The sequence below is a fragment of the Phalacrocorax carbo genome, chromosome 4 (assembly GCF_963921805.1).
Source record: "Phalacrocorax carbo chromosome 4, bPhaCar2.1, whole genome shotgun sequence".
Taxonomy (NCBI): domain Eukaryota; kingdom Metazoa; phylum Chordata; class Aves; order Suliformes; family Phalacrocoracidae; genus Phalacrocorax; species Phalacrocorax carbo.
The window spans coordinates 367,807-391,781 of NC_087516.1; the positions used below are offsets into that span (position 1 = coordinate 367,807).

The 23,975-nt window shown below is 59.5% G+C and overlaps 1 protein-coding gene across 8 annotated transcripts in view; it reads left to right on the top strand.

The window, feature by feature from the left end:
* The window catches only part of DCTN1 (dynactin subunit 1), an 80,033-nt gene that overhangs the window by 34,959 nt on the left and 21,099 nt on the right, over positions 1-23,975 (top strand). For 3 of the 8 annotated variants that reach the window (XM_064448739.1, XM_064448738.1, XM_064448735.1), the window contains 2 exons: positions 17,428-17,448; positions 20,792-20,980. In XM_064448739.1, coding sequence (XP_064304809.1) covers positions 17,428-17,448; positions 20,792-20,980 — 210 coding nt within the window. Of the gene's footprint in view, positions 1-1,757; positions 1,800-12,602; positions 12,919-12,982; positions 13,397-17,427; positions 17,449-20,791; positions 20,981-23,975 lie in introns of those variants that run through there. The other 5 variants (XM_064448742.1, XM_064448741.1, XM_064448740.1 and 2 more) reach the window with 5 other exon arrangements.

Below are 23,975 nucleotides of genomic sequence, written 5' to 3' on the forward strand. Positions count from 1 at the left end.
GCTGTGGCGTTAGCGGAGCCCGAGCAGTCGGGAGTGGAGAACGTCTCGGCAGCCTGTCCCTCCCCCACAAGGGCTATCTCCTGCCCCTCGACACCCTCCGGGCTCCCCAGACCCCGAGGTGGCTGCAGGAGAGCGCTGCAGTTGGTTGTGGTCCCCTCGATCCTTTTTTGCCTTACCCACACGTGTGCTGGCTTCCCTACATGGTGACCTTGCCACGGTTTGCCTGAGGAAGAGCTGCTGTTTTCTGAGAGTAAAACCTCTGCCATGCAGTATTTTGGGTGATTTCCATCTTGAGCGCGTGCTTCACACTGCTGCAAAAGGTGTGTTTTCTGTGCTACCCAACCATGTTCTTCGAAACTAGAAAGTCACCCAAGGGCTCTGGATTTCCTTGGGCGCTCCTGAAGGGCGGCTCTGCTCCTGTTCCCAGCTCTGCTCGTGAGGGCAGGGTGTCGAGTTGGGAGCCCTCGAGGCAGGATTTGTCTTCCAAGGAAGGTGTCTGGGAGAGTCAGAACGGGCTCTGTTGGGAGGCGGGCTGGCTGGAGGGGGTGCTCAGACGGTGAGGCTGGCCCGAGTGGCGGGGGGGGGTCCCAAGGGTACAAAAATGACAAATCCTTTCTGAGGAGAAGGCGCAGAGGTACCACGGATCTGGCCTGGGTCCTCCTGCTCTCCTACTGTCGCCCCCCAGCCCCCCTACACCAGGGCAAGCTGCTGCCCGAACCCCCGGGGAGCCCATCCTTCCCTGGGTGCTACGGGCAGGTCCCGGAGCAGGCGTGGGGAGCGTGCCCTGACCGCCGTGTGCTCCCCGCGCCTGCCTTGAGACCGTCGTCCCTGGTGCCCTCTCGGCTTCCTCCCACGTCCCGGGAGACCCTGGCGTCGAAACCCCAATTCCTGCCGGCTGGACCTGAGAGGCTGTTACCTCTGCTCAATGGGCGGTGGCATCGGGGCTCCTGAAAATGGGGAAAAGATCATCTTTCCCGTGGGTGGAGGGGGCCCTGACTGGCAACAAACTGGAGGAAATTTCCAGCACGCTTTGGGTGAAAAGCGTTTTCTTCCCATCACAATTGCATAAACTCCCTGCTGCCACGAAAAGTCATCCCTAGGGCAGCGGCCGATGCAGGGCTTTGCCTCGGTGTGATCAAGAATTGCATTTTAAAAGCAAAATATGTTACTGTAAGTCACGAGCGGTCCTTGACCTGAGGGGTGGTGGAAGTGCACCCCCAAGAAACGTGGGAAAATAGAGAGTTGGGCCCAGCTGCCTTTTCCCTTCGCAGTGTCTGATCCAAGGCGGGTCAGCGTGGGAAGGGAGCAGGACTTGTGAGAGCGGGATTTGGGGTGGGATCCCTCCTCCCCAGGGATTCCAGGTTTCAGTCAGCTAAGCCTTTTGGTTAACTCTCTTTGCAAGTGCCGATGGCTGCCATTAAGTGAATTTATTTTCCTTTGAATATGTCCTGGCACCTCAAGAGACTTTGTGCTGGAGGAGTGGACGGTGGATCACTGACACTGGAGTAATGCTCATAAATCAGAGCGTTGAAAACGAGCTCTGTTGTCTGCTTTCCTCTCTTAACCCATCTTAACGTCTGTTTAAATTTGCCTGAATGTATTTTCCTTTCTGATGGTAGGTATTTTTGCAGCCCAGTGACTTCAACGAGACGTGTTCTCTTCCGTGAATAGCTAGCTCTGAAACGTGCCATGGCTGAACCGAGAGCAGATCGCTGCTTATCTCCGCTGTCGATGATGTGAGCTCTAACTTTGTACCCTTTTATTCCCTCCTCATGCAGCGTGGAGTGAAACCTAAAAAGGTGGTGCTTTTTTGACAATTATTCTGTGTGTTGCCGAGTCTCCTGGCCGCATGAAGGGCCCTCCGGTGCATCCCAGTTCATTGTCACTCATTGCTGCTGTGCCTCCATCGTGCCGTTGCATGTTTGCTCGTTGCATGCGCTCCCCTTCGCCAGCCCCCAGCTTGCTCAGAGGACGGGAGGTAAATGCAGCAAAAGCGATCGCTTCTGAGCCAGACCACGGCGGGGTGGAAAGCGCTTGCGCTGCGGCACCGCTGCGCTGCGGCCGCTCGAGGGAGGCACGGAGCCCAGGTCTTTGCTTCCCGCTCCGTTGCGAGACTTTCTGCCGTTGCAGTTAATCACAGTCGGGTTTTCAAGTTACGGTGTCGCGCCCGGGCTGTGCCCGGCGTCGCTCCCATCGCGTCTGCGCGGAGTTTTTGCATCGACCGACTGCAAGTCTTGGACACCAGAGAGCCAGCACGCACGTTGCTGCTTCTGCCTGAAGGGCTGACGGGCTCGCCTCAGCCTGGCTTTCGCTGCCTTCTGCCTTCTCTTCCCTTTAACTAACGTTTTAATACAGCGTTCGCTCCCCGAGCCGTGGGTGCTGGACGCACCAGCTGCGCGCTAAGAGCTTTACCTGCTGTGGGAAGCATCGGCTGTGCTCCCTCACGCTTACCGCCTGACGTGGGGACATCTACAGCTCCACGTTTGCCTGGGTAGCCAGGTGTGTTATCACGGGGCCGCCACATGGCCCGTCGGGCACCACGCGTGTGCCGTTTTCTGAGCAATACAAGGGAACGCTACGTAAAGAATTTTCTCCTGGGCAGCTTTAATCCGTAGCTGAGCGGTGGTGAAACAGGGAGCCGCTGTAGCGAGAGAGCAGACCCCAAGGGTTTGGAAAAAGGCACCGTGCCACTGAGAAATGCGCTTTGGTGACTCGGAGGCAAGTCACCGTTTCACTTTTACGTGGTGCTTGTCCTCTCCTTGGGCTACGGCTCCCCTGCTTCTCCCGAGGTAAGAGCCCCCCACAACCAGCTTGTTCACAACACTTACAAAGCCAAAAATCTTTTGTATCGCTTATTACCAAAAGGAACTAAAACTACAGAGGTCTTGGCAAAGAATCGTAATTTCCTACAGGCTTTTTGGGAACATTTTCCGGCCGTGGAAATCTTGCCAAGGGAAAAGCAAATCTGGCCGCTCGAGACTCGGCAGAGGCGCAGTGCGAGCGCTAGAGAGAAAGGGACACGGTACCTGCTCGATCCTTGGCGTACACGATGCCAGTCGGCGGCGTTTTTGGTGGATCTCGTATTTCCAGCCACTTTCATTTTGATTTTTGGGTGGAGGGACGATCCAAACAGCAGCACGTGTCCACAGGCAGCCTGCAGGCGAGGAGCAGTGCGGAAGCACAAGGCGAAGCTGCCGAGACCCCGTAGAGGCATGGCCAGGTGTCCCCTCTCTGCCGACCCCCTCCACCAGCCCTGTAGTCCGAGGTCTGCGCAGGTCTCTGGGGCTCTCCGGGCGTCACGCGTGCGTCTGCCCCGCGTCTCGCTCCTGCGGGCTCTCACCGCTGCCCTTGGCGCGCGGCTCCGACCTGCTCCCAGCTGTTAGTTACGCTGATGGGGAGCACTCGTTCTGACGGTTGTGTGTCTTTCCTTCCCTGTCCCGTGGTTTCCAGGCGGTGAGGTTGATCGCAGGGTGCCGTGCGTACGCCGCCATCTGCTCAGGGCTTTAGCTGTGTCTTGCTTTTAAGAGAAGTGGTCGTGTGACAGTAGCCCTCCCTGACCAGCGATGCGTGGAGACGGGCTCAGGCAGGCACGTCACAGCTCGTCGCAGAGGGGCAGGCCAGTGCCACGTTTTTGCTGAGGTCACCTCAGAATTTAACTTTTTTGGCCTTTAATAAACTTGTCAGCTCTCCACCCCCCTCCTTTACATCTCTTGACCTCACACAAGCATGTGAAAGTTGCAGTCCAGTTGGTACGATCACAAAATAACTAACATAATTAGCAGATAAATCCTCATTCATGAGATTACAGTCGCTCTTTGCATGTTAAATATAGGCTTTAATCGTATTAAAAGCTGCTGCTTGCTGCTTTTTTGTGCCAGATGGTCCTTCCCCCCCTCCCCAGCTATTGTCCCCCTCGGTTCTGCTCCTGTCTTGGAGCTCGCCGGGAGCGGTGGGACAGGGCTTCTTGCCATTGAGGTCGTGGCTGGTCCCACGGGGCCCCGGAGCACGGTGGGCGGCTTTGGGTCACCTCCGGCGCCGTAGGAGGCTGGAGGTCCTTCCCGTTCGCTGCGACGCTGCGTAGGGGTGCGGGGTGTCGGGGCGTCCCATCCTCACGGGGGTACCTGCCGCATGTACCTTGCTCAGGCTCTCTGCGGGGGGCTGGTGGTCGGGGCTGTCCCCGGGCACGCGGGGAGCTGCTGGCCTGCCTCGGAAGGGTTTGCCAGCCCCTGCCTGGCCGGGCTGTACGCTGGGTGGCGGGGGAAGAACACCCAATGCCTGTTTAAAAAGCAGTAAGAGGGTGTTTCTCTCCTAATTTTTGGAGTGAGATGGGTTGTGTGCTCCTTTATCTCCTCTGCGCTACCGTTTTGCTGACCCTGTGGTCAGCAAGCCTGTCTCCCCTCTTTCTGAAGCGCCCGGGCTTGCGCTGGGTCACGCAGCATCACCTTCCAGCGAGACAGAGGTGCGGGGTCCGCTGCCCAGGGCTGTGGTGGGAGCTGCGAGCGGGCGCGGGGGGCACGTCCTCACAGACGGGTCTGCAGCTCGCAGGTGAGGCGGGCTCGTCTGCGGTGCCTGGGTCTATCTGGAGACCCTCGGAGACCCTGAGCACGGAGGGTCCGGGGTCAGCCGGGGCAGGGAGCGTGTCCTTAACTGGCCGAGGGCGGGAGGTTGGTCCCGCAGACGTCTGTGGGTTGCGTTTGCAGCGAGCTGCAAGCGTGAGTGTAGCGAGCCCTTCTCTGGAGTGGGAACGCGCGCCCAGCCCCGTCCCCGTACGCCTGAGCTCTGCGACCACGATAACTCTTTCCCAAGGGTGCTGCCTCTCACCTATCCTGTGACAGGTGAGCTAAAGCCAGTTTGATGCCTGTTTGTGGATCCCCACCCCCCGCAACGGATTGGCTTTGTCCCAGCTCCAGTAACACTCCTGTTCCTTTCATCATCCCAGCTGCCATTCCGTGTGCCGGGGCTGGATCTTGAGTGTCTTGTTTTGAGCTCTGTAACGAGCGTGGCTTCACCTCCCCCTCCGCTGGGCACTCGATCTCGCTCTGATCCTCTCTTGTCCTCCCGTTCGCCGTCGTGCCCGGCCGTGAGCCGCGTTCGGTGGCAGCGTCTCTGCAGGGAGCAGATGGCCTGTTTCAGCCTGACGAGGGCACGGAGCGGTCTGGGTCCAGATGGCTTCTTTTTAAAGAAGAGGGGCCTCCCCAAGCCCTATTAATCCTTTAAAGGAAAGAGTAATCCGATTATCTCACAAAACGTGCCTCGCCTCCTACAGCAGGGTCTCAGTGAACCCCTGCACTGATTTTTACATGGCCAGCATTCCTCTTGCCCGGCTGACAAACTGTCGTGGCCGTTCTTTGTGCCCCTTAGGGATGTTCGTGGGCGCTGCGGCAAGGTCCGCGCTGCGGAAGGGTGGTTGTTTTGCTGTTAATCAAGGGAAGGGCCAGCGAACCTATGGAGCTGTGAGCTGAGCAGCATCTGGCGCCGCAAGCTGGCGGTACCACGTAAATGAGCCGGAGTTAACCCCGGCAGCATCGCAGGCTGCTCCGGCTCCAAACCCAGCTGAGATCCGGCAATCTCCTTATCTGTGTTGGTGCTAAAAGCTCCTTGTTGCTTTGCAGAGAAATAACTGCTCTTACGTATCGCTGAACGTTTTTAAAGGGCAGCTCTAAAGCTTCCGACACCTGCTTTTTCCGTTGTGAAATTGCATTTTCTCATCTGCTGCTCCGGAAGGTGCGTGGCCGGCCCCGTGTTGGTGTTTATTGAATCCTGGATGTGGAAAGAATTCGGGCAGTCTGGATTTGGGAAGCGGAGGTGTGCAACAGGGAGAGGAGCTGGTTCATGAGAGCAGCTACTGCCCTGCCCCCCTTACTGTGACATCCTTAATTCTCTTAGCGTTAAATCGGTGTAAGCTTTCATGTGACTCCTTCAGCAACATATACGGCACTTTGTTCACTAAGGGGCTTACAGCCACGAATCAAGGTTGCTTTTGTCTGAGAATACTTAATCGGAATGTGGGCCTTTGGCCTGACAGGTTTGGGTAGCGGTTGCACCGTGGAGGAAAGCCTCTGTCCTCTGGGCCGTCCCGGGCTTGGGGGGAGCTTCTGCTGGAGCTTTTGATGCCCTCAGATAACTTAAAAGCCACCTCTGTTGTAAAACCGGCCCTTGATCCAAAGCAGACCTCACTGTGACGTGCTCAGACTAATGACACGCGGTGGTTGTTCGTTAACATACGCTGTTAGTGCTTTTAAAAACGCCACGTGGCATCCTTCGCCGCTGACACGGCTGGCCTGTCTGCAGCCAGCGGAGGAGCTGTGGGGGGAGCGGGGATGCTGGCGGGACCCCGGCCTCAGCTCCTGAAGGTGTCCAGATTTGTGCGCTACCTTGTACTGTCTGCAGGGGCTCTGCGTAAGGCTCCTAGCCGGGTACAAGGAGCCGAAGGCAGTTAGGTTTGGATGCTGATGTGTTCGTCTTATCCCCAGAATTGCCCTCTGGACGCAGCACCATCCTGCCTGACAGTTCGGTCCTTCGTGGACCGATGGGCTGGCCCCACTGACCCAGAATAAGCTCTTTCTCTGCCAGCCCTGAAGAATCATCGTTGGAGCTGAGGAAGAAGGAGCTGGCGACGGGGCTGGCGAGCCGCCCCGGTACTGACGGGCTGGGGGTGTAACCTGGCCTCCAGGCTCGTTGATACCGGGAAGGTGTGACCCGGCTCAGCTGAGCAGCCAGCCCGAGCGGGGGAGCGGTCGGGAGGCCATTGCAGGTCCCTGGGACAGAGCTCTGAGCACCCCTGCGGAGCAGAACGAAGCCCGGTGGCGAGCAGATCCTGCACAAGACCGTCGTGGCAGCAGGTGCCTCGCAGAACGGCTCGCCGGGCTCACGCGTCTCACCAGCAGCAGCTTCGGCACCTGCGAGCTGGGAGCGGAGCCGAGGGCGAAAACCCGAGGGCAAGGCAAGAGAGGGGTGACCACAGCCAGCGCGGGAGCAGGGAGCTCGTGACCGATGCTCCGTGGACACTCGAGGATTCGTGATAGGAAAAACTGCTTGGCGCAGGGAGATGGGAAGCACCTCTGGGGCTTGGACCGGTGATGAAGTGAGTGCTGAGGTGTGGCGTGAGCGGGTGACTGCCCCGAGTAAGCCACCTCTGCCCTTACACAGCTACCAGCTCCGGCCAGCTCAGTGCTTCGTGGCGTATTTGTTGGTTTTTGTAATGTGGGCTGAGGTCAAAGCCTTGTAAAGCTGAACTCTGATTTTCTGAGGACAAGTCCAGCTGGGTTCGGTTGCATTTGCTGGCGTGGAAGTCAGGGCGGCGTGTGCCGGCACAAGCCGTCGGCTCTGCCTGGAGGCGGATGGCAAACGGCAGAGTCCACGTTGCCCTTGGGGCAGGGCTGTGCCGCAGGATGCCTCTGGTGCGCTGCGGGAGAGCAGAAAGCATGACGTGTCTTTAAATCCCCCCCGGGGAAGCCTCAGCAAGCCTGCAGGAGCAGTGGCCTTTGGGGTCACCCAGTGCCGTTCTTTGGACAACAGAAAATTGTTAATTGCTTGAAAAGGACTGATTTTAATCTAGGCTTATGTAAAAGATAGTGCCGTAAAAACTAGGCTAACTTGGTACGTATAGCTATCCAGATAAATTCTGTTCTTCGTAGACACTGGGAGCAGTGTCTATGAGGGTGCAAAATATCCCCACCCCGGTTACCTGAGAGGCAGCGCTCCTTGCTCCTCTTCCTGGGATGTTTGCACAGGTCGCACCGTGGAGCCAGGGGGGATCCCCACCGTGGAGCCAGGGGGGATCCCCGCGGCCGGGGGGGCTCCCGCCCCTAGGACATGGCCGCCAAGCTCCCGGGCAGAGGGTTCCCCGCTGGGTCCGGGGCTCGGCGCTGCCGGTGGCACAGCCCGCACCTCTTTCTTCCTGGCTTTTAGTTACCTGTTGTTTGACACGGGCAGAAACGCCTTGGCTCCCGTCCCGTCCCCGTGCGGGGCACGGTGCAGGCCTGAGCTGCCCGTAGCTGCCGGCAGCGACGGCGGGGAGCGCTGCGGTGGCTCTGCTGACTCCCTCCGCTTCAGCTCTTGAGAGCTTGCCCTGGAAGGAAGCTTGCACTTCCTTTTTGGCTCTTGATCTGAATATTTTCCCATTGCTCAGCTCATTAGAACATTATCTGGCTTGTTTTAATAAATTGCTGTGGGATCAGAGGCATTTTCTTGAGGATGATCTCTTTTTTTTTTCATCCTGTCACGCACAGAAAGTACTAGAGGTCAGTGTTCCCACAGCTGGAAGTGACTCCATGCTGGCGGGGCCAGTCTTTCCTCCGTGTTTATCTTCTGTAGCTGTTTAAGATTTTTAAAAATTTTTTTTTTTTTCCACTTCAGGAATTCTCAAAGGTTGAGGCGGCCCCGTGTGTTGGCCAGGGGCACCTTTACATAAACTGACATCTGCAGTCCATCTAGAATACAGTTGTCCTGTCCTTTTTGCACCTTAACCTATTTTGCAAAGTCTGCACGTTCTTGCTGTGCAGTTGAAGCAGTCGAAGGTACGTTCGTCCCCGCTCCCGGCAGAGCTGAAGCACGTCTCTGCACGGGGTTACCTTCGCTCTCCCCTGGGTCCCGCGAGAGCCTCACGTCTGGCATGGCGGCGGCTGGGTAGGAGCCCTCCACACGTAGGGGTTTGCTGTTACCAGGATCCGGGGTGAATGTTAGGCACGTTTTTTGTCAACCAGCTTCTGCAGCAGGAGAGCTTGGAGGCTCCTGACCTGCCTCTGGTTCTACAGCACGGCCGGGAGATCCTACGTACCAACACAGCCCAGCCTTAGATCTGTGATCCTCTTAAATGTGTGATCCTCTCCGGTACGAGAGGTGCTGCCCGGCGGGGAAATGCCAGGGAGGATGCTTCCAGGCTTGCCAGGTACCCGAGAAGTCTTGACGCTGATTGAGGAGAGACAGGCGTAACTGCCTGGAGGCTGGTGAAAGCCCACCGATGCTTTGGGAGATAAACTGGGGAAGTAGCAGTAACTCACACGTCAGCCGAAGCTCGCGTGTGCCTGCCTCTGACCGGCCAGCTGCACCCTTGTTCTGTGCTCAGCACCCAGCCACGTGCCGTTTGAGCTGCCAGTTAAGTGGTACTTAAGGCTCTAGAATGACGTCACTGGTTAAAACCAAACCAAAAACCAGGACTTGGAGAGTCTTTGAGGAACGAAAGACCCAGACTAACTAACCCCACTACCACCGTGGGGTTGTGGTTGTAACTGGTGTGGGGGTGGAGGGAGTCCCCACCACGACCAATGTTTCGGCACCGCATTTACTAAAGCCTTGTACCATTTATCCTCCTTTTGGGCCTCAGACAGCATTTCCCCGCGATGGAGGTGAACAAAATGAGGCTGCTTCTGGCCTCAGGGTGAGGTTTCGACATGGGGAATCCTCACCCGTTCTTTCAGCCAGCTAAAATCCAGCAAGAAGGCGGCTTTCCCCCCATTAAGCAGAGCAGCTGGCAGCGATCTGTGCCATCAGGCTCAAAGGCTTGCGGGCTGTGCTGGGGGGCTGGGGGGGCTGGTGTGCAGCCTGTCTCCAGCCAGCACTAATTGGGTTTAATGTGCAATGAAATCCGGACTCCGCCATCCTTTTTAGTCGCTTGATTGGAGCGTGTAACCTGAACTCGGCAGGCTGAGTGCTCTTCGGTTACCTCAAGGACTTTGGATCGAGTCCGATAATAAGATGAGGAGGTGGGCTGATGCGTGCGTGATTCAGCTCCTGGCCGTGCGGCGGGTGCGGGGCCGCTGCCGACGGTCCCTGGTCCGTCTTCATGGCGGTTCGGAGCCGCGCCGGTGCTGTTTTGGGCAAATAGATGAATCTCAACTCCCAGGGTGGGGTTTTTGTGAACGGGCATGAAATTTGTGCAGGCTTTCAGCTAAAGCCCGCACCAGTCTGTGTTTCCGTAGCACAACTGCAGCCCACTTGCCGTGACGCTGGAGGACCCGGAGGGGTGGGTTTTGGAAAGCAGTGCCGTGGCTTTTGGATGTGCTGTTTTTACTGTGCTTTCAGAGCAAACCACTGTGAGAGTTTTTTGTGTATCAAGCAGAATAAAACCCCGATCTGCATGTTTCAGCTCTGAGCCTTAGATAGAGGGTAGGAAATACCACATCTATAATTCCTGAATATTGGGCTATCCGAAGTGCCCCTTGAGTCTTTTATAAAGCGTTCCTGATTTTTTGAACTTTGACTGGAGGGAAGGGGCAGAAAAATTGGAGGGGAGCTGTGGTCTGCTTGGCCCCTCTCCTCAGACCCTGTCTGCTTGGGATGTGGCTGCGGTGCTCGGACCCCCGTGCTGCAGCCCCTCTCGTCGGCGTGCACCTGAACCCGGGCGTCCCGTCCCCACGGCTGCCCTTGGGAGGCTGTTGCCAAACTGCCACGCTTTGCTGATGGGAAATCTCCTAGTTCCCAGCCTAATTGCTCCTGGTCAGTTATTACCTGTGGTTCATACACCAGATCACCCTTCAGCTTAAGCAGCTTTCCCCTTTGCTCCTGTCCGCCCCTCGGACGTAATTACAAGGCAATCAAACCTTCCCTTCGCCTGCGTTTTGCTACCTTGGGCAGGGCGAGTGTTTTTAAGCTCCTGTAGGGTCATCCCGGCGGCTTCCCGCAGCGTAACAGGGCCGTAGGGCTGGAGGAGCTGCGAGGGCTCAGCTCTGCTGCTCGAGGGGCTACATCAAGGGTGCTGTTCCTGCGGCGCTGGGGGCAGCCGCCGCCGCCTTCCCTCCCTCGCCCAGCTGCTGCCGGAGCGGGTCCCTGCGCCCGGGGGCGCCTCGTGCAGGAGCTGCAGCCGTGGGGCGTTGGCGGGGGGGCTCCTGCAGCAGTGGGGCACGCGGCGGCACCGGGGTGCCGCGGGGGAGGATGCGTGGCCGGGGGTCCCCCTTGGGCAGGCACAGCGGGGAGGCCAAGGAGAAGGGGCAGCCGCCGCGCCCCCACCCCGGACGCCTCCCTGGGGCAGCGAGGGTCTGTTCGGGTCTGCTCCGTGCCGGTGCCCCCTCCCACGGAGCGCTCGGGCGCCGGGAGCACACTCGGTCATCGCAGAGCGGCAGTTTTCTTCCTTAGCTCTTCCTGATTGACTCCAGCTTCTCTGTCCCAAATGTCGCTTTTTAGTCCAAAACTCCCCATCCTCAGTCTCTGGAGAAAATTGAGTTAACGGGCCCTGGGAGGGAGCGGCTTCTGTTGTGTTGGAAGACAGTTAATAGTCTCATAAAAACACGGATTTTGATTTTTAGAATCTATATTTGCACATACACACCCACATACGTGTATCTCTATATATTTTAATGCTCTCAACTTCCAAAACCTCACCCCAGGGACAGCCTCTGTGCCAGGCACCACCAGTGTCCTGTTCCCTAATTCAGAAGTTATTCAGAAATCAAAACCCGCCGCCGATAACGGCTCCTGCGGTTGCGGCATGGCAAGCTGCGGGTCTCGAGTCTCCAGGAAACCTCAAACCTCACCCGCTGGTGAAAGTTGCCTTTAGAGACTTTTTTCCAAGAGATTTGCAGCTATTGCACTGGGGGTCCATGACTGGCGGTGCTAAAAACACGCTTTCTGTGCGGGTGCTCGTATGTGCACGTGCTGTTTAAGGACAGTTGCTGCTGCGGGCGAGCAGGGTCAGCTCGAGCTCCGCTCCCTCCTGGTGCCTTAGTGCGGCAATATCGGAAAATTATGGAGCTGAAACAGGAGTTGTCAATACTGGAGAAGGTCCATGTTCACAAACACGTAATATACAGAATTAAGGATGTGCGTATTTGTGCAAGGAGCCGATAAGCACAGGGCCGGGGTCTCCAGCGTGCGTCAGGGTCAGGGCAGGGAGAGTCACGGAGTTTCCAGCGAAACTGGAATGTTACCGGTTGCTTTGGCTTTTAAACCCCTGCGTTGTGGTTCCGATGGAGCGCTGGTCCAGGCGCAGAGCGGATGCTGAGCAGGGATTCGGGGTTTGGGCTTGGCAGCCTAGTAATGCTCAGACATGGCCGTCTGGCTGTCGTGCCGGACGCCGCGCTGGGTGCTGCTGCTCGCTGGGGGGATTTGCCTTTTTCTGGTTTTTTTTTTTTGGTTGGGTTTTTTTTCCTTAGGGCAGGGGCTTTTTTAGGGCAGCGGCTCTCCGAGGCCGGTCCTGCCGTGGGGGTTTTGCTGGCGTCCTTGGCCCCGCAGGGGTGCACTGAGCTCCTCAAAAATAAATCCCGTCGTTGGCAGGAGGCGTGCGGCCGGGGCCGAGCTGGGCGGCTGCGAGGGTGGGAGTCGGGCTGGGTGGCGGACGGCGGCGCCGCAAGATGGAAGCGGCCCCGCGCAGACATCCGTCCATCTGTCCGGGCTTAGCTCCGTCCATCTGTCCGGGCTCAGGGGATTTGCTCGCGCGGTCCCGGCCGCCTCTCGGGCCGGCGTGGCCGCGGCGGCGCGTAGGCACGGGGCGGGCTGGGCTGCGGGCAGGAGGGGAGGTCTGCGGGGCGCGGCGCCGGTGCCGGGCGGAGGCGCGGGGCTGGCCGGACCCAGCGGCGAGCGGCCGAGCCGGGCTGTTGCTGCGCTACCGGGGACCCCTCGCCCGCCAGGGAGCATCGCCCGCCGCCGCCGGCGGTGATGTAACGAGCCGCCGGGGCGGTGGTCGCAGGCAGCGGCGCGGAGAGGACGAGCAGCCGTGGCTCCGGCGGCCGGCACGGGCCCCCGCAGCCCCGCTGAGCGGCCGCGGCTTTGGCTGGGCTGCGGGGCGGGCGGCGGCGGAGGGAGCGAAGCTGCGGCCATTTGCAGGCGCTGCCGGGCAGCCCGTGCCCCCGAGCCGGAGCCGCCGGCAGCCGCATTGTTGTGAGCGACTCTGCTAACAGTCTCTCTCTGCCTCCCCGTCTCCCTCCTCTCTCTCTCTCCGTCTGTCTTTCTGCAATGATGAGGCAGGCCCCGGCAACACGGAAGGTACAATCTGCTGCTGTTTCCACACCGTCATTGCTAACGCTGCTTCTGAACGTACCTTGTTTTGCTCTTTTTTCCCTTTTCTTTTGTGTGTCAACGCTGCTGAGCCTTAATTGTGAGTTTGACCGGGTTCTCGGGTGCCTGCGGACGGACGGGGTGGGGGGAGGCTGCTGAATGAGAAAGCAGCATCGCCTCGTGTCGAGCTTTTCCTTTCAAGTTTCAAGTCGTTTCTCCATTTCACCTGCCTGTGCCTGCGTTGCATGCAGCATCGCTGCAGCTCGGCGGGGCTCCGGCGGCTTCCCCGCTGCCGGAGGTGCTGCTGCTCGGCTTGTGGAAGTTGCATGTTAACGGGAATGTTTTTCCTGCCTTAGCGATGCAAGCCGCGCTGCTGGGCTCTGCCTGCTTTTATCGTTTCCTAATGTTCGTCGTATCTGGATTCCCTGTCAAGCTGGCGTTCCTGCAGGTTACAGCACGGACTCTGGTTTGTGCTCTGCTAGTGTCCTATATGTTTATTTTTAGCGTAACCAGGATATCGCTGCTCAGCTTAAAGAGAAATCCTGAGAATTTTTGCCTGACCTCAAAGAAGTGAAAATAAAAATAAGCAAAGGCACAACCGTGTAACTTTGCCGGCCGTGCTGTGTCAGCGGGAGGACTTTGCCGTTTTACTAACCTTACAGTAAATCCTCTTGATTTATGCGTGTGGTTCCCTGAGCTCACCAAATGCAGTGAAATACTTTGTTACCTGGCGATTGCCTTAAGAGCTCCTGGTTAATCCACTTCCGAATGAAAAGTTTAACAACGCCGACTCTCCTCTGCCTCCGGCAGAAGGGTGGAGCGGCGGGGCCAGCCGGAGCCCAGCGCCCTGTCTGGCAGGGAGCTGCACAAACCTGGCAGCCGCTCGATTTAATCCTGCTTTCCTGGTCCTTACTGCCCTTGCACATGCTGCCTGGGTCCGGGATCACGCCTGCGAGAGGGCGCGTGTGCAAGGCGTCGCCGGTCGGTTAAAACGCAAAATTTCTTGTAGCGCGTACCCAGCGATAACACAGGTAACGTCACCCCGGGAAAAACACCCCGAGAGGGGGGCTTGTCCGCCTGCTGCGGAGGTAGAGACAGCGTCAGCGCCAACAGGTTTTGCCCGGAGAAGGCCGGGTTCCTCCGAGAGGCCGGGTTCCCTGGCGGGGGGCGGGATGGCACCGCTGAGCTCGGCCTTCGCCCCGTTACTGCCCACGCAGCGACTCCAGCGGCCGCCGGCCCCCTCCGCCCGCGGCTGGAAAACCTCACGGAAACGACGCGGGAAGCCTCCGCGGCAGCGACCGCAGCCTGGGAAGTTCTGCTGTTCTGCATCAGAAGCCCTCAGACTTTGTCCAGCAGAAGCCTTCAGCAGCGCAGTGCCAGCCCTGCCTGGCGTAGGGTGGCGTTAAGGCAAGCGTGCCCGGACTCGCGCAGTGCCGGCCACGGCGCTCCCGGCTGGGTCCGGGCGGAGGCTCCCGCGCTCGGAGCGGAACCGAGCTGGGAGGGACCGGCAGGACCGGCGACCTGCAGCCCCACGTTCGAGACAGGCCACGCCGGCTCCACCGCGGGCAGTTGTTGGTAGCCAGGAGGAGTTTTGCCAGATTTCTTGCTGCTGGGAGCAAAGTTTATATCTGAGGAGCCTGTTCTGAGCCCCAGACACTTGCCCCTGAGCGCAGGACCTGCCAAGGGAACAAAGGTTGTGTAATGTCATCAAATATTTATGCAGCAACATTATGCAGCAGAGTTCAGAACCGCCAGATGAAATATTAATAGCCACAGCTGGGTGGTGCAGAGCATCCCGGGATGCCGGAGGGCCCAAAGTTTTTCTGTTAAGCTGCTGCATAGGCTGGAGCCTGGCAGAAGTTGGAGCGTCTGCTCCCGGCTCCCGAGCAGGGCTCCTGGATGCTCCCGTAGCCGCGAAGAGCTTTGCCGGCGGAGCCCCGTGCCTCCCTGCCGCGCCGGCTGCGTGCCGTACCCGAAGGGCTGGGAGCGGGAGAAGCCAGCGTCCTTCCCGCCGGGCGCTTCGCAGAGCGCGGCGGTGAACTGCTGACGCGAGGCGTGCTGCGTGGCAGCCGGACGGAGAGGAGGACGGCGGGGAGCCCGGTCGCCCTCGACCCTGCCGGGGAGCGGCAGAGCGTTTACACACCCCACCCTCGCCAAGGGGCCGCTCACCTGGGGGTCTCAGAGCTGTCGCTTCAGCTTTTTATGGTCTTCACATGGCGTTACATGGAGGGGGACCAAAGTGGCCTCGCACCTTACACCAGAGGAGGCATGAAGCCAGGGTTAATCTGTCAGTTAGCGTGGCTAGCTTTTAGAGAAGGTCACCAAGAGGTTTCTCCCTTTTTTAAGCGTTTGGTGTGGTTCGAGTAGGGGAAGATGCTTGGCCTCTCCCCGCCCCGTAGCCCGCCAGGGAAGGGTTCAGTGGTCGCTGCGGGCTCCCCCGATGGCTGGCTGCTGCGGCGGGCGGCGTTTCGAACGCAGAGACTCCGTTGCTGGTGTGAGACAGCCCAGCCCGCGGCTGCTCGGGCCTGCCACGCACCGGGCTGCTTTCGGTGCTGACCGGGCAGAGCAGGCAGCGGGATGGCGGGGAGCACCGGGCCTGGTGATGGGGTCTCTCCCGAGACCCCCCGGTGTGCTGCGCGGGGACCCACGTGCTTGGCGAGGAGTGGAAGCATCTCCCTGCGCCAGGCTTGCAGATTCCCCGTGGGAAGGGGGTTTTCAGAGCGTTTTTTTGATTTTTAGTGCTACTCAACATAATCTTTATTGAGCAGGACTTTTGTAGGATGCTGGAGTATTCCCCAAGAGCTTATACTACTGCTCCTAAATCAGCTCCGTATTTATCTGAGGGTTTTAAGCTTTTACTGTTGTTCATTTCCCTGACAAATTTTGCCAAGCAGAAGATGTTGTGGAAGGTGGGCATCTTCCCTCAGTATTGAAATGGGCCTCCTGCTGAGTGCAGCCTTTTAGAAAAGGCTAGAAGTGAGCAAAATAGGATTTAGCCTGGGTAATACAATGGATAACTGGCTATTTTGAACTGATAACTGTCCAGTTCTAATCTGTGTTTAAAAAAAACAACATAGCAGCTGTAAGACCTCTCAGCTGGTTTCCCAAGGCCTTGGGTGGGAATAAGGCCTTATTCTCCCGCAGAGCGGAGGGAAGCTGCCGGGGGATGCGCTGCTGCGCGGGGCTGCGGTGGGGCCGAGCGTGTGCTGACGGGCTTCGTACGGCCAAACGCCTCGCTCCCGGCTGCGTCCTTGGGGCGCGCCGTACGGCAGCGCTTCTACTGATCTTTTCTGTTCTGGGTTACTTTAAGCTGTGGGTTAGGGAGTAGAATAAAAAACGAAGCAGAACGCAAAAAGCTTTAAAACATGCTTTAGGGTTTTAAGGCCGCAGCTGGGGAGCAGATCCCTGCCGGCGGCTCCCTCTGCCCGGTCCGATAGCTTCCAGAGCCCCTGGGGGCTCCCTGCCCGCCCCCGGGCACTCCCCGTCCCGCTTCCCCCCGCCGCCGGCTCCACCGTTACCTGTTGTAGCGTGCTGTATTTGTTAACGGGGAAATTGTCCTGCTGATGTGTAAGTGCGCAGAGATACGCAGCGTGGCCTCCCCACCCTTCGACGCGGGAGCGCGGGCGTGGGGATGGCTGGGTTACTGCTCTGCTGCACGTGCAAACGGTGGGTGGGTTTGGGGGGCGGGGGGGCCCTGCCTTGGGCTGGCATCGGTGGATGCGTGTATTTCCAGAAATGACAAAGGATGGGAGTGTTTGAGAAGAAGCTCCGTGTTGTCCCTGCGAGTTTTATGACTAAAGAGAAATAGAGCCCGGGGGCTCCAGCGTCCCTGTGGGCAGCTGGCTTGGCGATGCTCTAGTCCCTTCAAAAAACAAAGCGGGGAGGGGAGGGGGAAGACATTTTTAAAAACAACCACCCCCCCCCCCGAATTTCACACTCAAGTGACCCCTTGGGAAGGTGCACCGAGTTACAGCAGGCCCCGGTGAGCCCTGAGCTCTGCAGCGGGGTGGCTGCGCGTCGGGCTGACCCAGGGCAGCCCGGGTTGTGCCTCCGGAGCTAAGGATCTCTTGGAAGGAAACGGTGCATCTGCCCCAGGGTGGGCTCCGCTGCCGGAGCCGGGGTGGGCTCCGGCCGTGCGCCTTCTCCCCGGCCCCGTGGCCCGTTGCTAAATGGAGAGAAGCGGGGCTGGAGCTCAGTGAGCGATCCCTGCTCTAGGCGAGAGAACCTGACCGGGAGGCTGAGCTGCCGCCGGGCTCTGTTTCTCTGTTTCCGCAGGAGCTCTGCTAGCAGGGCTCCACCTGGAGCTGCCGTGGGAGCGCGGGGTAATGAGCTCGTACACCTGATGCCATGCACACTAATTGCCGTGATGTCTTTTGTTTCCTCTACCTTGTTCTCTGCTGCATCTGATGCTGTGCTGCTGCGGTCTGTATCTCTGCTCCTGTCTGTCCCTGTATGAATGTCTCTCCTCCTCTGCCTTCCGCTCCCGTTGCCCTCCAGACCACCGCCCGGCGGCCCAAGGTGAGCAGCTGCGGTCAGGGGCGCTGAGCATCCCCTCTGTTCAGTACGGACTCAGTGAGCCCTAACCCCAACGTGCGTTTTCTCCTGTCCTTCCATCTCGCTGTGCAGAGCCTGGGGCAGCTCACAGGAGCGACGCGCTCCTCTGGAGCGTGTCTAAATCGCTGGGGACGATGAGCTACCTGGGCAAAATGTCTATCGAAAAGCTTTGTGCTCGTGGCCAGAGCTCATCTAACGGGGTGCAGCATAACAGCGGTGCAGCAGCGCCGAGCCTGGCCGGCTGGCAGCGCACGCTGCTTGGTGTCCCCGTTATTACTTGCTTCTCACGGACTGCCATTTCCTAGCTCACGTGGGGTACTTTTCGGTGGGATCTTGAGGGCGTCTGTTGGAGGAGAGAGGTAAGGGCCAGGTGGTGTCATCCAGGACTGTATTGATTCAGCACAGAGAATCGCTCACGCCTTGAGGTCTGTCCCTAGCCAGCAGGGCTTGCCTTGCAAAGGGGCGCGTGGTTGGAGGGGAGGGAACGGGGGAGATAAATCCCCCAAGGACTCCATAATAGCCAAGTCATGGTTTGTAAACAGTGAACATCTTTTCTTCCCTTCTGTGCAGAGGCACGCTGCAGGGAGGGCTTTATTTTCACTGGCTTGCACAAGAAACTCAAACCAAGGCAGTGACGGATTCATTCAGTCCTAGAGCAACTGGAAGCCCAGCTGCCAGGCATGTAGCTTTCCCCTCCGAAGAACACCTTGCTAACTGCCATTTTGGCACCGTAGGGCCAGAGCCCGGGCTGAGCTGGGACCGCAGGGGGAAGAAACAAGTGTGACAGCAGTACGTGAGCACAGGGAGAGGAGAGTCCACCTTCCTTCTGTAGGATAAAATGTAGGATAAAATTTCCTCTAAAATCTCTCCTCCCCAAACGCTTGAGACACAGCAAGGATTTCGCTGTGAGTTCATGTGAAGCATTTGCAGTGAGGCAGAGAAGTGAGCTCAAGGTAAGCAGCTTTTGCGTGCTGGTGTGGATTTTCAGCCAGTTTCCAGTCCCAGCTGGGAGCTTTACCCTGTACCAGGGCAACTCCTGGAGAGCTCTCAGTGGATCACGTACCATCACCCTCGGTTTGAATGATGTTCTGCAGCCTGTGCCGGAGAGGAGCAGCGAGTGGATGTCCTCCGTGACCTCCTCCGACTCCTTTGGCCTGGCATCTGTTCTGGGCAGGAGTTAGATGGGGTTGCAGACACCCCTGCACACGCATTGAGATCAGAGGGGAAGGCTGGCCTGCCCGCCCGCGGGGCGTTTTACCTGTTGCAGTCGAGTTAGCTCAGATTTGCCTAAAATAAGCTAGGAGTCGGCAGAAGATCCGACTGCAGCGTGGCTCGTGAGCACCCGGTCTCCGTGCCCGGCGCCGCTGTGGCAGGCGGGTGCAGGGGCGCCTGCCCCGGCTGTGCCCGGCCGTGTGCCCGGCCGTGTGCCCGGCCGTGTGCCCGGCCGTGCCCGGCCGTGTGCCCGGCTGTGTGCCCGGCCGTGTGCCCGGCCGTGTGCCCGGCCGTGTGCCCGGCTGTGCCCGGCCGTGTGCCCGGCCGTGTGCCCGGCCGTGTGCCCGGCTGTGTGCCCGGCTGTGTGCCCGGCCGTGTGCCCGGCCGTGTGCCCGGCCGTGTGCCCGGCTGTGCCCGGCCGTGTGCCCGGCTGTGTGCCCGGCTGTGTGCCCGGCCATGTGCCCGGCCGTGTGCCCGGCTGTGCCCAGCCGTGTGCCCGGCTGTGCCCGGCTGTGCCCAGCCGTGTGCCCGGCTGTGTGCCCGGCTGTGCCCAGCCGTGTGCCCGGCTGTGCCCGGCCGTGTGCCCGGCTGTGCCCGGCTGTGCCCGGCCGTGTGCCCGGCTGTGTGCCCGGCTGTGTGCCCGGCTGTGCCCGGCCGTGTGCCCGGCCGTGTGCCCGGCTGTGCCCAGCCGTGTGCCCGGCCGTGTGCCCGGCTGTGCCCAGCCGTGTGCCCGGCTGTGTGCCCGGCTGTGTGCCCGGCTGTGCCCGGCCGTGTGCCCGGCCGTGTGCCCGGCTGTGCCCAGCCGTGTGCCCGGCTGTGTGCCCGGCTGTGCCCAGCCGTGTGCCCGGCCGTGTGCCCGGCTGTGCCCAGCCGTGTGCCCGGCCGTGTGCCCGGCTGTGCCCGGCCGTGCCTGGCCGTGTGCCCGGCTGTGCCCGGCCGTGTGCCCGGCCGTGTGCCCGGCCAGCCTGGGGCGAGCCCTGCGCCTTGCGAAGCTGCCGCGCAGCGGAAAGCCCATCTCGAGGAGTAAAATCAAAAGTCAGGAAATCAATTTACGTGGCATTAGATGCCACAGAGGTATGTGCTCCAGAAACACAGGTCCGTGAGGAGAACAGCAGAGGTTTCTGATGGGCCTGGTGCTTTCCTTCGGACACCGGCTTCCCTCAGTCACCTGGCTTACGCGGCCGGCCTCGCTGCTGCGGTCCCAGCCAGTAACAGCCCAGTAAGCACCGGTGAAGCAGCTCTCTGCTGCGCTGGTTCCTCCAGGCTCCACTGGTTCTCCCTGGACTCTGGTGAACTCTTGCTACTCTTCCATTTTCTCCTTCTGTTGCCCTAAAATGCAGTGCTTCGCCCCCGCAGCTGGTGTAGTTGCAGGCAGAGGATGCAGACCGGGGCGCCGGCCGCAGCGTGTCCCCAACAAGCTGCCGGTGGCGCTGGCACAGCAGCACCCGACTCAGAGTCCCGCAAATGCTTAGCAGCAGATGCGTCCCGTCGTGTTCCCAGATGCGGAGGGTGGACAGGGCTGCAACCTTCCCCGCTCCCGCCTCTGTGTGCTCTGAGGTTTTGCCGTCTCACCCTCTGGAGCTGGAACACTAAAACCTTGGAGCGAGTTTCCCCTCTGCAAGCGCTACCGAGGGCCCTCGCTAGCCCCTGCTCTGATCCCCTGCGACACGCTCGCTCGATAGGCAGGCTCTGCCCTCCCGTCCCGGGAGCTCGGGGCGCGAGCTGGCCTTGCTGCGAAGGTGCAGCAGCAGCGTAGGTAGATGTGGTAGTGCGAGGACATAAACGCAGCACGGTTTGTAGGGAGAGGAGATCTTCTATTGTCCCAGGAGGGAGGAGAGGGACTCCTCCTGCCTCAGGCCTGGAGCCAGGGCTCTGTGCTCAGAAAAAGATCCATTTTGGTTTTTTATCTATGTTAGTGGTATAATAAAACTTAACGTTTCCTTTCAACAACTGGTTATCTGTGAATTTTGTCCCAGCCAGACTCCAGTGGCTGAAGTGGCGTCGAGGAGTGCAGGGAGATGGGCCGCCCGTGGAAGCGTTGTCTCCCTTGGAACGGGCTCCTCTGACTGTGTCCCCCGACCGCCTTGTTTTGCAGCCCACCAGGACCCCCAGTTCTGCAGCGTCCAGCGGCACGGCTGGGCCCTCGGGCTCAGCCTCCGCCTCCGGCGGGGAGATGAGCAGCAGCGAGCCCAGCACGCCGGCTCAGACGCCGCTGGTGGCCCCGGTGATTCCAACTCCCTCCCTGGCCTCTCCGGTGGCACCTCCGGTTCCCTCGCCCACAAAGGTAAGCTGTGGCCAAGGTAAGCCGTGGGCTCTGCCGGCGTGGAGGGCGGGAGCGCCGAAGGGGAGGAGGAGAGAAAACCCGCCGCCAGCGCGGGTAGGAGGGGGATGCGGGAAAGGGGGACGAGAGGTCCTGGTGGTCACGGCGCGGGGCTGTGTGTCCGGCCCCGAGGCCGCGCTGGGTTTAGGCACCGCGGTCTGCGGGAGGAGCAGCGCGGCCGGGGGCAGAGAGGAGCGCGCACGGCTCCGCGGGGAGTTGGCCGTGCTCAGCTTGGTTCCCGATGCACGTTCTCCCTTCCCGGGTGCCTGAGGGGTACGCGTGGCACCAGAGCGGTTTGGCAGGTGAACGTGCAGGGGGTCGAGGCTCTGAGCCAGGGCTTGAACCCCCACTGAGGGAGGAGGACCCGAGCACTGCCCCCTCCAGCCACTGGTGCTGGGTGAACTGGAGCAGAGGCACCGCAGCGGGGCCGCTTCGGGAACGCTCCTGCCTGCAGATATGAAGCCACTTAGCGAGGTCCGCTCTTCCCCATCCTCGTGTGTTTCGAATAATTACATCAGCGTAGTTACTCCATTTTTGATCTTTAAAATAGTTTTTCATTACTTCCCTCCCACTTTGTGTTAATTAGTTACAATTAGAGCTTATGAAAGATTTGGGGCATGAGGGCAAAGAATTAATAGCGTGAGAGGACAGAGAGCTCACTCTGAGGTTGTGTGCTGAGGAAAAGGCTGGAAAAGCCACCACCTGGTGGGAAGAAGGGCTGTCCCCACTCCCCCGAGGACTGGTAAGAGGTTTATCTGACGGGTGCAATAACTGTCCGTTTGATGGTATTGATGGCACCTGCATGTCAGGGCTGAGAAAGCAGCAGAGGGGAAATCTGCGTAGGATTTTTTCCCAAATCTGTTCCTTAATGTCACCCAGCCTCACGATTTTTAATCTGTAGTCGCGAGGCTGCTTTAACCCTGTGCTGGTGCCAGAAGAGGGGGGTCGCGTCCCCTTCTCCTGCCCTTGCTCGCAGCCGCGTGCCCGGGTGGAACTGGGGTTTTCTTTAAACAGCAGGGACGCCGGGCTCTCCTCGGAGGTGTGCAGTGACGGGGAACGGGGCAACGGGCGCGAGTGGCAGCCCAAGATGTCCCGGCTGGTCTTAGGGAAGGGTTCTTGTGGTGAGGGTGGCCAGACACCGGGGTGGGTCTAGAGGGGCTGCAGGACCTGCTGTGACAGGCCAAGGGGTGATGGTTTTAAACTAAAAGAGGGTAGATTTAGACTAGATAGAAGGAATAAACGATTTACAGTGAGGGTGGTGAAACCCTGGCCCGGGTTGCCCCGAGAGGTGGTCGATGCCCCATCCCTGGAAACGTTCCGGGTCAGGCTGGACGGGGCTCTGAGCGACCTGGTCTCGTGGAAGATGTCCCTGCTCACTGCAGGGGGTTGGGCTAGGTGATCCCTTCCAACCCAAACTATTCCATGACCGTGTCCTTGGGGACAGCCAGAGCGTGGCCGGACAAGGCTCCTGATCTAGTCAGCACAGCTGTGAGCAGCAGGGTGGAGCAGAGGCCTCCACTCACCTCTCCCAACCTCAGCTGTTCTCCGATTCTGCAAAACACTGGTGTACTTTAGATGTGTGATTTGTGTTGAAGACAGGCCAGCGTAACCGAAGGCATTCTCTGTCCCCAGAACAGCTCGGCAGCATCTCAGTGTCTCCACGAAGGCCAGGTGACCGCTGCCCCGAGGCTCTGGTTTGACGAGTGCGCATGTGGAAGTTGCCCCGTCGCCTCCCGAACGGGGAGCCGAGGGTTTTGCCTTGCCCTGACTCACACGTAACGGCTCACGTGTGGCTGTGCAATACCTTTATGGCTTTGTGCTGCTTGAGCGGGGCTTCCCTTCCTGCGCGGGCCGTTCTCCGGTTGCGGCACAGCCGTTTGGAAACACGGTGCCAACCTTGCCCGTGTTTTAAGGCGAGTCAGGTGTGCCCGTCCCCTTGGAGCGTGAGGGAACCCTTAGAGCCTGGGGGGGGGATGTGACTCCCCAGGGGGCCGCGTTTGCATCTTGCTGGAAATCTCAAGTCCCCTTTCGCTTCAGCGCCGTTGGCTTTGGTCTCAGGATGGCGCTGCGGGGCCCAGCTGCAGCGCTGTGTCACTGTGCAGCCACGCCTGGACCATTGCGTACTGGGGTTAGTACCCTCCTCAGGCTGTACCTTTTACTACAGGTAAAGCCGGTTTCACGATGAAGCCCAACTAACCCGGCCCAAGCGCACGTAGAGCAGAAGAGGGTGAATTCAGAGGGGTGCGGGTCGGGAGCGGCCCGAGGGTCCCACCTCTGTGCGGGTAACGGGCTAGAAATCCTCGGAGAAGGTCTTGGGCCGCCCGTGCGAGCCGCTCTGGGGTGCGCAGCAGGGACCCTTGTGGGGGTTGATCTGCCGAGGCAGGAGGATTCCCCGTGTTTTAGGCTCGTAGCTGGCTCGCCCTCGCAGAGCTGCCCCGGCTCTGGCACAGGCACCGACGCCCCGGGTAGGGAGCGTGGGGGAGACCCCCCGTACGGACGTCTGCTCGCTCCGTCGGGTGGGTACTGGGGGAGGACGGAAGGGGGGCAGACAGCTCGCCCGGAGCGCAGCGAAGCACGGTTTGAGGCGTGTGTGTGAGCATGTTTCTGAACCGCACGCTAACGACTAACACCGCCGGCCGCTGTCGGTCTGCACCGTCGCGCACGGCGTTTTGATAGAGCCTTCCTCTAAGATACGGCCCCGTTGATGAAAACGAGTTTCCTGCATGCCGTGGCTCTGCTCTGGCCCCAGGGGCGGGAGGAGAGGTGCTGAGGGGTGAATTTGGATGCGTTAGCAGTGGGGTTTTCGTTTGTTTTTAAGGGATTTGGGCATCCACAGATCGTGGTGAAGTCAAAAGCAAGGTGCTCGGGACCTTTTGCCAGTGGGTCAAGAGCCATTTATCACGTCTTACATGTAATAAAAACTAATGTAATAATTACATGTAATAAAAAAAACATATTA